Consider the following 13,614-nt stretch of genomic DNA (forward strand, 5'->3'; position numbering starts at 1 on the left):
ATTAAGTTCACAATCGAATATTCGCAGCCCAAACCCCAGACACACTACAATCACCCAACTGCTTACAAACGGGAGGGATCGGTGCAAGCAGCTGCCGTGTGAGGAGCGAAAATCAGAATCGGTACGGCTTTGCTGGCAGCGGGGCTCGGCACCGAGGCTCGGCACCGACAGCCCCCTACTCGGGGAGGCCCCGGGCCGCCCTCACTTTGAGTCTTGGTCTTTCTTTTCATCCAAAAGGACGGAGCGGATCCCCAGCTTTTTCAGTTCCTCCACCAGGTCCCCATTCTGGTGCATCTGCAGCAGAATGTCACAGCCCCCCACGAACTCGCCTTTGAGGTACACCTGCGGGATGGTGGGCCAGTTGGAATAGTCTTTAATGCCTTGTCCGAGCTGGGGGTCGTCCAGCACGTTGTAGGCCGCGTAGTCGCGGACGCCGTGCAGCCGCAGGATCTGCACCACCGCGTTGCTGAAGCCGCACTGGGGCTGCTCCGGAGTCCCCTTGAGGAAGACCACCACCTTGTCCTTCTTCACCAGGGCGTCCAGCTGCTCCGCCGAGCTGCCCCCGCCGCCGCCCGAGCCCGCCGTCCGCACGCCCGGGCCCCGCAGACCGCCGCCGCCCGCACCGCGCCCCCAGCGGAGCAGAGCCGCCGCTGCCCGGCTCAGGGATCCGCTCATCCCCGCACGCCCGCCGGACCCCTCGACGGCCCGGACCTCGGCTCGGCCTCCCCACCCGTAGCCTTCCCTGGGCCCAAGTCTTGTGTTTTTAATACCGTTTAAAAAAAAAAAAAAAAAAGACTTTAGAGCAGTTTTAGGTTTACAGAAAAATTGAACAGAACATACAGAAGAGTTCCCATATGCTTCTTGCCCCCCAACATGCACAGCACCCCCATATCCACCTCCCCCACCAGAGGGGTATGTTTGTTACAACTGATTGAACCTACGTGAAACGTCACAGTCACCCAAGCCCATATGAAATCCCATCTTTATACCACAGAACTCCCACACTTCTCTCTCCAGCCTGGACTTGCCTGCTTGATATCTTCTCTTGGATGCCTAATGAGACCTCTCAAACTGAGTGTGTCCAGAATGGATCCTCCTCTTCTGGCCCACACCTGATCCACCTACAGCCTTCTCATCTCAATTAAGGGCAACTCCACCCTTCCCGTTGCTGAGACCAATTATCTGGGAGTCATCTCTGATCATTGTTTTTCTCACACCTCACATCTCATCCATCAAGTCATCCTGCAGGTTCGACCTCCCAAATGAACCCAAGGGAGTCTATGCTTTCACCATTTCCATCTGCACTATAAGCACCTTGTCCAAGGCCCCACCCACCGCCTGGACTAGAGGCGCGGCTTCCTACAGGTCTCACTGCCTCTGCCTCGCTGCAGTCTGTTACAAACCCAGCACCTAGAGGGATCATTGAAACAAGGGAAGTCTCACCACAACCTTCTGCTCAGACTGCACTGGGGCCTCCCTGTTACCCCAGGAGAAAGCCCAAGCCCCTTATAAGGACCGACAAGGCCGCATGTGACCAAGACCTCCATTCCCCTCTGACCTCCTTTCCAGGTCTTCCCTCTGCCCTCCAACTCATCTGCTCCCGCCCAACCTCCTTATCCGCCGAACACCTCCGCACGCTCCCACCTCATGACCTTTGCACCGGCTATCCCCTCTGTCTGGCACACTCCCTCAGTTGCTTCAGGTCTTCGGCCAGATGTTACCTCATCAGTGTTAAAATGGCAACCCCACCTCCTGTACTTCCGCGTCCCCTTTCCTCCATCCTGGCCATGGGGCTCCGCATAGCATGTAGCACCTTTTAGCATAGTGCATTTTACTCGTTATGTTTGCTGACTGTTTCTCCGCATGGCCCCTACATCTTCCCTACCTTCCATTCTCCCTGGAGTCCCAGCCCCTGGAGGAGGGCCTGTCACACAAGAAGCACTCAACAAAATGTGTTGATGACCCAAGACAACCCTGATCTCTTCTCTCCCAAATCCCCAGTCAGATGACAGAGAAGCTGCTAAACACAAGGTATATTTTTATAGTAAGGTATAAATCTAGACAAGGTGTATGGAAATGGAGGCAATGATGGAAGAGAGATTTCAACCAATCTGAAAGCAGATGGGAATGCAGAAACTGTTAAGTCAGAAATTCTACTTTTTACATATCTACTCAAGAGAAATGAAAACAAATGTCCACACTAAAACTTGTACACAAGTGTTCATAGCAACATTGTTTTTATTTTATTTATTCAAGAGGAGAGATAGAGCTCACAAGGGGGGAGAAGGGCAGAGGGAGAGGGAGAAGAAGGCTCCCCGATGAGCAGGGAATCCAACTCGGAGCTCGATCCCAGGACCCTAGGATCATGACCTGAGCCGAAGGAAGACGCTCAACCAATTGAGCCACCCAGGCGCCCTCATAGCAACATGACTGATAATAGCCCCAAAGTGGAAACAGCCCAAATGCACATCAACCGACAAATGGATAAACTGTGCCGTATCCTTACAATGGAATATTATTTGGCAATAAAAAGGAATGAAGTCCTAACACATGCTACAACACAAATGAACCTAAAAAAAATGTTGCACTGGGTGAAAAGAACCATCACAGAATAGCATACATCATATAAAGTCCAAAATAGGCAAATTGGTAGAGACAGAAAGTAGATTAGTGGTTACCTAAAGCCTAAGCAAGGAGAGCGTGGGCAGGGACTGTTGATAAGTACAAGCTTGCTTTGGGGAGGATGATGAAAAAGTCCTAAAATGAGATTATGGTGATGGTTGCACAACTCTGTAAATATATCAAAAATCATTTAATTGTGTGTTCAAATAGGTAAACTCGATGGTATACAAATTATGTCTCAACAAAATTGTTTACATTTTTTTTAATTAACAAAGATCAAAAACAGATCACATACAAAGGTTCAGAACTCAAACTGTCATCGGACTCCTTGGAAAGCTACTGGAAGATATGTTGCACCAAAAATGGGGGCACTTACTATGTGCTCGGCACCATTCTAAACTTCTCATTTAACAACCCCTTACAGGGGGCTCAATTCTAGACTGCCTCTACAGGTGGCTAGATCACCAACTGCAAGTAAAATTGTGGCTCTTCGTGGATTAAAAAGCACATCCACACATATTTTTATTCAATCTTCACTAACACGGTGATAGGGGAGTTTATAGATGTAGAAACCGTGTCCTAGAGGTCTGGAGAACGGCTCAATGTCACAGGTAGAGGTGAAAGATGAAGGCTGGAGTTCAGGTCTCTTGGGTCCTGGTGCTCTTTGCATGACTGCCTCCCACCCCAGGAAAAAAATGATTTAAAAAAATCCCTGTTCCAGGTGTCTACTTTGTAACTCTGTACCCTGGTGTTATTTTTAAATGTTGAAGAATCCAGGATTCTTAACCTGGACCTTCCTTCAAATCTAGATTCAAAAACGTCCTCTGAAAAGCAAACGACAGAAACAACAAAAAATGCGTGGGTGTAGGTGCACACCTACACCTACACAGACGCATATAAGGTGTGACCATTAACATAATACTATTCTGGGGTTCCTGAACATCGCACTGCCAACACCCATCTCCCATGAAGTACTGCCGCATTCCGTGTAATCACAGACACCCCACAGAGGCGACTGGGTAGCCACCACTGCTAAGACCTTTTCAAAAACTTCTCCTTTGGGATGTCATGTTCTCCTGGGTATTTCTCACAGTGAATGCTATCTTGTGGACCTATCCTGCGGTTTTGGGAAACCGCCAAAAGCTATTTGATAAAAACCCGCGTACTGAGGTGCAAGAGATGGCAGGGTGGGGCTAGAGCAGGGACAGAGGACACAGCTGTAAAATCCCTGAGCCAGCTGACCGGTGTGCCTTATAAACCAAGCCCCAAAGTGAATTCAAAAAAACCAGCATTTGGGAAGAGAATTCCAGCTGACTCCTTTTAAAGATAAACACATATTTCACATCTTGGATATGTAAAATCTGGCATGGTTAGGAGAAATTCACTTTACAAAAGCAAAAAGTTACATTACTAAAGTTTATGGCCATCATATAATATACCCACAAGTGTTCCTTACAACTTAATAAAAACAATGGACACTTTGTGAACTAATCAGCCCCATAAGACAGAATTCAATTAGAAAAAAATTTTTTTAAATCATTTTTAACCCAAGCCTCATAGATATTAAAAAATGCAAAAGTTTTAATGATTTTTATTCAGTCTTCTGGTTATTCATCTATGCTTATAATCTCTAAAACTCTTTAAAATGCTTTTTAAAATCCTAAAACCCTTGGGGCACCTGGGTGGCTCAGATGGTTGGGCAACTGCCTTCGGCTCAGGTCATGATCCCGGAGTCCTGGAATCGAGTCCCGCATGGGGCTCCCTGCTCGGCAGGGAGTCTGCTTCTCCCTCTGACCCTCTTCCCTCTCATGCTCTCTAGCTCTCATTCTCTCTCTCTCAAATAAATAAATAAATAAATCTAAAAAAAATAAAAAATAAAAAAATAAAATCCTAAAACCCAACCAAGATACAGTTAGAAAGCAATTTTCAAAAGATAGATCATTTGTTAAACTATTCCCATTTATGATTTCCTAGTACCTTTTGCCCAGCCATCAAATTTCACCTAAAAGCTATTTGATAACTGCTTTACATGTGGTTGTAGAAAACATGTCAAAAAAGGTAGTAAACATATAAGAAAATCATCTGACAAAAACACAGGGACTGCAAATCATGTCATTCTCTCTTAAATTTTAGCCAGATGGAAACTTCCCTGAATCACTACTTCCTAGATATATGTTGACCAAGTTCTCAGGGAATGTTGACCATGTTCTCAGGCTCACAAGTTTGATATTTTTATCAGTGTTACAGAACATTACATGTGAATTTTTGCACCGTGAAGAAAAAAAAAGCTGAAATAATATACAAAGCCATAACTCAGATTTTTAATATACTTGGGGTGGAAAAATACATGTGTGTATATATAAATAGGTGTGTATACACATATGAACATGTGTGCCTATATACATATTTAAATGGACGTGTAAGCAAGCTGAAAAGCAGTGGGGATTGTTGGCACGGCCACTAAATGCTGTTTTTTAAAGTTTTTTTTTTTTTTTAGCAATCTCTACACCCAAAGTGGGGCTTGAATTCATGACCCTGAGTTCAAGAATTTCATGCTCTTCCACCTGAGCCAGCCAGGCAACAAACAGCTAACTGCATTTTAGAGACAATCTATGCAGCTTACATCTCTCAAGAGTAGGCATTAATTCCACCTGGAGATCTAGCATCATCAGATCTGAAGTTTAAGCCCAAAGATCTTTTCATAGGAAAGAGTTACCTGTATAGGGAGGCAAATACCACAAATTTCTGGTTATTAGTATCATTAGATGATCTCTATTGATAAAAGACAAGAGAACCCATTAACGGTACTTTGTTTTATATGCTTCCAGTCATAAATACCAAAATGCTTTCTTTAATAACTGTAAATCCCACACATCTACATAATAGGCTATAAAGTGCCATTTTGGATCCAGTCCATATTTTGAAGGGATTTATAGATACAGGTAAAATTTGTTGCCAGCCACCACTTACAACCTCGAACAATCTTTTCCAGCTGAGGCCAAGTCTGTTCTCAGCCACCACTATCCTCAACCTTTTTTAGTCATGGTCACCAGAGAGTTTTTTCACCGTTAACATAAACAGCAGTAAATTCTCCAAATGCAAACATACCAATTGTGCCTTTATAGGCTAAACGGATACAGAGCAGTTGAGGAATAAAGATTGTTATCTGCTACATTTTATAGGCATTTAGAACTTCCTGGTACTGGATCCACCTTCTTTCTTCAGGTCTAATATTTTTATGCCATTGGATTAAAAAATGCCAGTAGATTAAAACCACCATAAAGCAAGTTAAGTCAAGAGGAAATCCACTAATAAGCTGGTGACTGAGATCTTAACTCTCCTAATGTCATATAAAATGGACAAAAAGGCAAAGATGTGGGCGCCTGGGTGGCTCAGTCACTAAGTGTCTGCCTTCAGCTCAGGTCATGATCCCAGGGGCCTGGGATCAAGCCCCATGCTGGGCTCCCTGCTCAGCGGGGAGTCTGCTTCTCCCTCTGCCTCTGCCCCACCCTCCCCTGCTGTGCTTCTCTCTCTCTTGCTCCCACTCAAATAAAAAAAGGCAAAGATGTGGAAGAATAGTGTTTCTCAAGAGGAAAAGTATCTAAGAAGAGTCATCTAACAAAAGGAAAGCTGAGTAAATTTGCACAGAGACCCAGATTTGGTGAGCAGGGGATGAACCTGAAAGGTAAATAAGTAGCCCTGGGCAGGAGGGTTCTCCTGCTTATTACTTTTATTTTATTTTTTATTTTTAAAGATTTTATTTATTTATTCATGAGAGAGAGAGAGAGAGACATAGAGAGAGAGAGAGGGAGAAGCAGGCTCCCAAGGAGCAGGGAGCCCGATGCGGGACTTGATCCCAGGACCCTGGGGCCATGACCTGAGCCGAAGGCAGACGCTTAACCATCTGAGCCACCCAGGCGCCCCTGCTTATTACTTTTAAATGTGATCTATAAAATTTAGAAATCATATACTTTCACTGTGGTGAAAATACACAACATAAAATTTACCATTGTGGCCATTTTTAAGTATACAGTCCAGCATAACTGTATAGGCGGAATATCTCTCATGGTTGTGAAACAGATCTCCAGAACCTTTTCATCCTGCAGATCGGAAACTACACCCTCTTCCCTCTTCCCTTCAGCCCCTGGCAACCACCATTCTGTTATCTGTTTCTAGGAATTTGACTACCTTAGAAACCTCGTGTAAGTGGTATCATTCAGTGTTTGTCTTTTTGTGACTGGCTTATTTCATTTAGCTAATGTCTTCAAGGTTCACTCGGGTTGTAGTGTGTGTCAGAAGTTCCTGCCATCCGAGGCTGAGTACTATCCCACTGTACAGATAGACATTCTGTGTCTCCATCCACCGATGGACGTTTGAGTAGCTTCTCCATCTTGGCTATTGTGAACAGTGCTGCTCTGAACACAGGTATACAGCTATCTCTTCGAAAATCTGCCCTTTTTTGGACATATACCCAGACGCAGAATTGCTGGATCTTATGGTAATTCTGTGTTTAATTTTTTGACAACGTTCCATGCTACTTTCCTCAGTGGCTGCACCGTTGTTCTATCTCCTCCAACAGCGCACAAGTTTCTAATTTCTCCACAGCCTCACCAACACCTGTTAGTTTGGGGGGGTTCCCTTTAAAATAAAATACACATAGGGTGCCTGGGTGGCTCAGATGGTTAAGCATCTGCCTTCGGCTCAGGTCATGGCTCCAGGGTCCTGGGATCGAGTCCCGCATCGGGCTCCCTGCTCCTTGGGAGCCTGCTTTTTTTTTTTTTTTTAAAGATTTTATTTTTATTTATTTGACAGAGAGAGACACAGCAAGAGAAGGAACAAGCAGCAGGGGTGGGAGAGGGAGAAGCAGGCTTCCCACCGAGCAGGGAGCCTGATGCAGGGCTTGATCCCAGGAGTCTGGGATCATGATCTGAGCCGAAGGCAGACGCTTAATGACTAAGCCACCCAGGAGCCCCTGGAAGCCTGCTTCTCCCTCTGCCTCTCTCTGTCTCTCATGAATAAATAAATAAAATCTTTAAAAATAAAATAAAATACACACATATATATACTTTTTACATCCATGGTAAAGTTTTCGGTTTCAGTTAAGTTACTGAATGTGAAAAAACTTGGAAACAAACTGTCCAAAACGTTTCAAATATTTAAAAATGCACATCGCTAAGTCACTGTTCCCAGAACTCTTAAACATTTTAACTTCAAAATCTTTTTCTTAATTTTAGATTTCACCTTCTTCTTTCTCTTGAACACCTGCCTTATTCTAGTGCCCCGGGAAGATAAGGGCGGGCCCCTCGGACAGTAAGCACAGGATGGGCGGGGCAGCGGCAGAGCAGGGACCAGGGCGCGGGAGGGAGGGTCTTGCACCCACACTGGCTGCCCTCAGAGACTTCCTTTCCAGCCACTGCCACAAGCACCGTCAGGAACACCAACGGGAGCTCTGAGGAAGAAGCGGACTTGCCTGCTCCCCAGAACAGCTAAGAAGTGGGGCTCCCATCACCAGCAGTAGCCCCCCCCCCCAGGCGGCCAGAGGAGGCTCTCAGGGGCCCCCTAGACTTTGGGAGATACCCAAGCAACACGGTGGGAGGCACAGGAACTGTCTTGGAAAATAGAACAGCCTGTACTGCTTCCTTTATTCTAAGCATCAGACTGCTACTCCAAATTTGTACACACGCATCTATTTCTCTCCTGTCCCAGTCCGACCTTATCACTTGCCATTAAGCCCTTTGTATTAGTTTGCAAATTTACCTCCTATAAATCCATTTATTCACTCAATAACTATTCATTAAGCACACAGACACCATGAGTGGTAAACGAGACAAAGTCCCTACTCCTGTGGAATTTATATAATCTAGTAGAATATCATTAATCAAATAATCACATCAATCCATATCTAGAGTAAGGGTCATAAAAAATACGGGGATAATAAAAACAACTGAGGGATCCTTAAATTATGTGTAGAGCTGAGGCACAGTCAGACTTCTGAGAACAATGACAGGCTGATGTAAACAGCCAGGTAGGTGGTGTTAGAAGCAGCTTCTAGGTTAAGAAGGCATATGCAAGGGCCCTGAGGTGGGAGACCTCCGTGAATAAAGGAAGTGAAAGATAGCCAGGGTGACTGGAGCTTGCTAACAGAGAGGAGGGTGGAGGCATGGGGGAGGCTGGATGGGTAGGTAGGCACCTGGTCCTGCAGAGCTGGAAAGCCTGGAAAGCACTTGGGATTTCATGCTAAGTGCAATGGGAAGTTACTGAGGCATTTTCAAGTTACATGTTAGTAGGTGTTTAAAAAAAATTAATGCAACTGTTATACTACGATTTAAGTGAATAAAGAAAGGTGCAGAACAGTGTATACAACATGTTATCGTTTCTGGGGAAAGGGGAAAATAAACGTTGATATATAAATGGGTATCTCTGGAAAAATACCAGAGACCGGTAACACTGGTGTCTCCTGAGATGGGAACTACATGGTATGGCTAGGAGAGAGGAGTGGGAGGAACGGTTTTTACTGTATATCTTTTTGTATCTTTTGAATTAGGTATCATGCTTAAGAATTACCTACATAACAGTAAGTTAAATTAAAAATTAAAAAGTCACTCTGGCTGTGTCAAAAAGACTAGAAGGGTTAAAACTTAGGAAAGATACCAGAAGAGTTAAAATGAAAAAGGCAATGTGGGGAGTAAGTGGAATTTTCATATGCTGCATGCAAGTGCAAACTGATGCAACCATTTTGGGAGATTGTGGGGCAGCATCTACTGAAACCCTTTAGACACACATGGTAGAACCCCAAATTCCATCCCTAGGTATATACTCAACAGAAATGAGTATGTTCCCCAAGACATTTATAAAAACTCATTACAGCACTATATGTAAATCCCAAATGGAAAGCCAAGTGTTTAATGAAGAATAGAATGGGTAACTACAGCACACTCACACAATACTATACACAGCACTGAAAACTCGGTGGCACGCAACAACACATAGCGTTAAGTGAATCAGATACAAAAGGATATAAACTGCTTAATTCCATATTTATATAGCTTGAAAAAAAGCAAACTAATCTATGGTCACAGCAATCAGGCTAACCAGTTATTTAGGGGAGGAGTGGAGCTAGCCAGAAGAGCAGGCAGGTTTCTGGGCGCTGGCAACACCGTTGCCCAGTCTCCTGCCACCTTGTGACTGTGTTCACTTTGTGAGAGTTTGGAGCTGTGCACACACGTGTACTCTTCTGTAGAATGCTCGGGTACATATTAGGTCTACTGGTAGGAGCTCTTGCAGGGGTGCAGATGGAGGACAGTAGTGGTACTGGGGGAGAAGGGGGATGGAGAACAGGGAGTGGGTGGGAATGAGATCTATAAAGTGACAGGCTTTTGTTATTTCCGTTTTTGCATTTTGTCACCAGCCTAGTAAGTCTAACAAAATCATCAGCAAATTTAATGTCAAAACAAAGCATTTGCTTGAAAGAGGTAACAGACTGGAGTAAGGTTATAAATACCTGTGAGTAAATGCAAGTAATTTCCAGATACGAAAATTTAAAACCTTTCTCTTTGACAGCAGAGCTAGATTCAGGGCACATTTAAGAGCCAACCAAACTAAGAATACAGAATATAAGGTCTTCAATAAATACTCACCCTTCGGGATAAAAGGGCAAACCAAATTTTAAACAAGACACTGTTTTAATTGTGCACTCACGTGGCGGACACCATGCCATGAAAGACCAACACCGTTCAGATAACCTGTTTTCCAACACTGTACAAGTCTTTTATAAAAAAAAAAGTTGTCTTCTCATCCTCATTTAAACAACTAAGAAACTGTCTTCTGCTCTAACCAATCAGTAAATACGCTGAAGCACACACTGACTTTAGATCTAGTCTATGTGCTATATATGTAATTGCCACGTTAAGAATCTCAACTGTGTTATTTCCCATCGCTATTTCCAGGTTGTCTGTTATACTCAGATGCTGCCTGTCCAGGAACCCAATTCCTGCCTTGCTGGTAGCCCCTCTTCCTAAAAAAGTAATCCCCCCTAAACTATCTGGCACCACAGCCCATTCTTGGAAGAGGGCTATGCAGGGGCAGCTATGGTTCCTGGTGCACCCCAGCGCATTACCAGAGGGGTACATCCATTCGAAAGATGCTTGACAAGCTATAGTGGGTAGCAATCACGAAAACCACTTTTCTGGAAAATGTGTGACCATGGCCAATAGGATTTTCTTCCCCGGACAAGAGTTAGAAGAGGAACAAAGGAATCCACACCAATTAACTTTATTTCAGATTACCTTCATCCACAACTGTGGATCCTCAGAATCTGCCTTTTGACAAGCACCCAGTTGATTCTGGTCAAGTTCTACTCCAGTAGAACACCAGGTGGTGTTCTGGTTTTAAGAGGGAGACTAAAATATGTTTATCTTCACTTCCTCCATCGTAGTCATGGCATTCAACATTTACTTAACATCTACCATGTGCCAAGCACTGTTCTGTAAGCCCTAGGGTTCAGGTAGTCACCAAAAGAAAATCCCTGCCCCCATGGAGCTTACATTCTAGTGGAGGGTGACTGACAGAACCAAAGATACAAAAATAGCAAAGCAATCTGGAAATGAAGTGGTCCATTTTTAAAAATAGAGTCCTGGTTATAATAAACTAAATGTGGATTTTGAACCATATCTTCATCCCATTTTAATGAAATGCTCAAAGGCAGTATTGAGCACCTCAGCATCTACCCAACATTCTAACAGAAGTGTAGACACATTAATAGATACACACGTTAAAGGAAACTGAAAAGAAATCAGGGTCAGTAAATAAGACAAAGGTGTTGGTAATATTTTATTTTCAACGACCTGCTAAGTCTCCTAGTCTTCCTGGTAACATGTGCATGTGGTCTTAAACCAAATAACATGAAATATCAGCACTGAAGCCCTGATCACTAGGGTTTGCTACATCTGCCCGGGGCCGTCTGTTCTCATGTCAACACTCTTCCGAATCAAGGACCTCTGCCCCCTTCATTATCCTAGTCACCACCCCTTTCCCAGTCCAAATCCTCATTAAACAGATAACCAAGGCTGAGCGGGGCCGTAGGCTAAAATATAACCTAGCCAAAGGAAACTAATTAACAATGTTTTTTACAAGTTTAGTTTTTTTCCAAAAAGAAGCAAGCTAAGATTATTAAATGGGCATTCTCAATTTTGTTTAGCTATGTTAAGATTTATAAATTAGCTTTACTTCTGTGAGCAAAAGTAATCATATAAACCACATACCAAACAATTCAACTCACAACTCTTAACCAGTAAAATGAACTATGAAAATCTAAAACATATACAATACTAGTATCAACTCTCAGAACAGGCAGAGTTGCATATGGCCACATACTTCATGCCCACTTTGTCCAGATGGTTTTGGACTTTTCTTCATTGGTATACCAAAACCCAAGGAAGAAAGATGGAAGAACAGGGGAAAAAAAAAATCACAGTTGGGCCAGTTATGGTATCGACCGGTTGTTTATAGCAAAACCTGGGTTACCTCGAAAACGCAATTCTCCAGTATCACCTGGGAACTAGGCTCTTTGCAAATGCCCATTAGTTCCCCAGACCAAAACAGAGTCGAAACAGGAGATCTGCAGGCAAGCTGAGTCCAGCTGCCAAGACCAACTGGACAGCTCCACCACGTGAGGTTCCTTTCCAACGTGCCGCTAGCCTCCCTCTCCTCTAGCAGCCAGCAGACAGCACTCCAGCTCCATTTGTCTGGCAGACTTTCCAAGCTGACTTCAAAATACTAGAATATGGGGATCATTTTCCCAGAGGAACACTTCAGAGAAACAATGGTTAGTGAATCGCAAAAAACACAATTCGGAAAAGTTAAAATTTAGCATCTGTATTAGAATTGAATTAGAACATTAAGGAAATCATTTATTTGACACATACCTCTTGTTAACTGTTACTCTCATTGACATTCTTGTTTAAAAACCAAACTGTGAATGCTATGTGGATTAAGCTCTCTCTTCCCTCGAATAAAATCCTAACTAGATCAAAAATTACCATTAGTGCCCTGACACTTTTGCCCAAGATTACAAAAAAAAAAAAACCCAACTATATATACTTCCCCGCGCCTCCTCTATTTCCTAGATATAAACTGAACTTCCTTCACATTTAGGCCATTTAGAAACCAAAAGTCATTCTTGCCCCCAAAAGAGATATTTACACAAAGTACCTTGGGAATTAGTTTCCAGCCTCTGTACTAATTGTCAAAGTAGATCCACTTAAGTAGACTGGAGCCCACATTTCATATTAACCTGTACTAATTAATTAACACATTTGTTTGAAGTTGTAATTATTCACATAATTTCCTCATTTCAAAATAGAATAGATGGCAATCTAATTCAATAGTAACCTATTTGGACACGGTAAGTAGGACACTTTATTACTACACATAGAATTCGTATTTAACAAAACCTGCTCATTTGGACCACTTAACAGAAGGCTTATATAAAGTCTAAATCATTTTCGCATCTTTCCAATGCATACTAAAAATGAAATTTCAACGTTCAAAATGTATTAAGTAGGAGTCTAAATGCTGATCTTTAACAGGAAGATTTAATTTGGGCATGCCGGCTAGAAGAGTGTCTATAAATTCTTTTCCTATTTTTTTCTATTTGTTGAGTGCAAACTTTACTCAGATACTACCAAAGATCAACCTAGATGTGGTAAAGCAATGGTTTCCATCACCTGGAGACTCTAAATCAATGAAATTTTACTATACTAATATTCAGTAGAGCATTCTTTATTTTTTTAAATGTAAGTTTATTATTTTTAATCATCAGTTCATTTTTATTTATTTTTTTAAAGATTTTATTTATTCATTCATGAGAAACAGAGGGGGGAAGAGAGAGAGAGAGAGAGAGAGAGAGAGAGAGAGAGAAGCAGAGGGAGAAGCAGGCTCCCAAGGAGCAGGGAGCCTGATGCGGGACTCGATCCCAGGACCCTGGGATCATGA

The 13,614-nt window shown here is 43.1% G+C and overlaps 1 protein-coding gene across 1 annotated transcript; it reads right to left on the reverse strand.

Annotated features, from left to right (window-relative positions):
- Positions 1-201: 201 nt before the first annotated feature.
- On the reverse strand, positions 202-703 carry LOC113923673 (glutaredoxin-related protein 5, mitochondrial-like). Its single transcript, XM_035724306.1, has one exon. It carries the CDS (start codon positions 673-675, stop codon positions 202-204), a length of 474 nt encoding a protein of 157 aa, XP_035580199.1. The 5' UTR covers positions 676-703.
- Between the last annotated feature and the right edge of the window lie 12,911 nt (positions 704-13,614).

Source organism: Zalophus californianus, chromosome 15 (genome assembly GCF_009762305.2).
Source record: "Zalophus californianus isolate mZalCal1 chromosome 15, mZalCal1.pri.v2, whole genome shotgun sequence".
NCBI lineage: Eukaryota > Metazoa > Chordata > Mammalia > Carnivora > Otariidae > Zalophus > Zalophus californianus.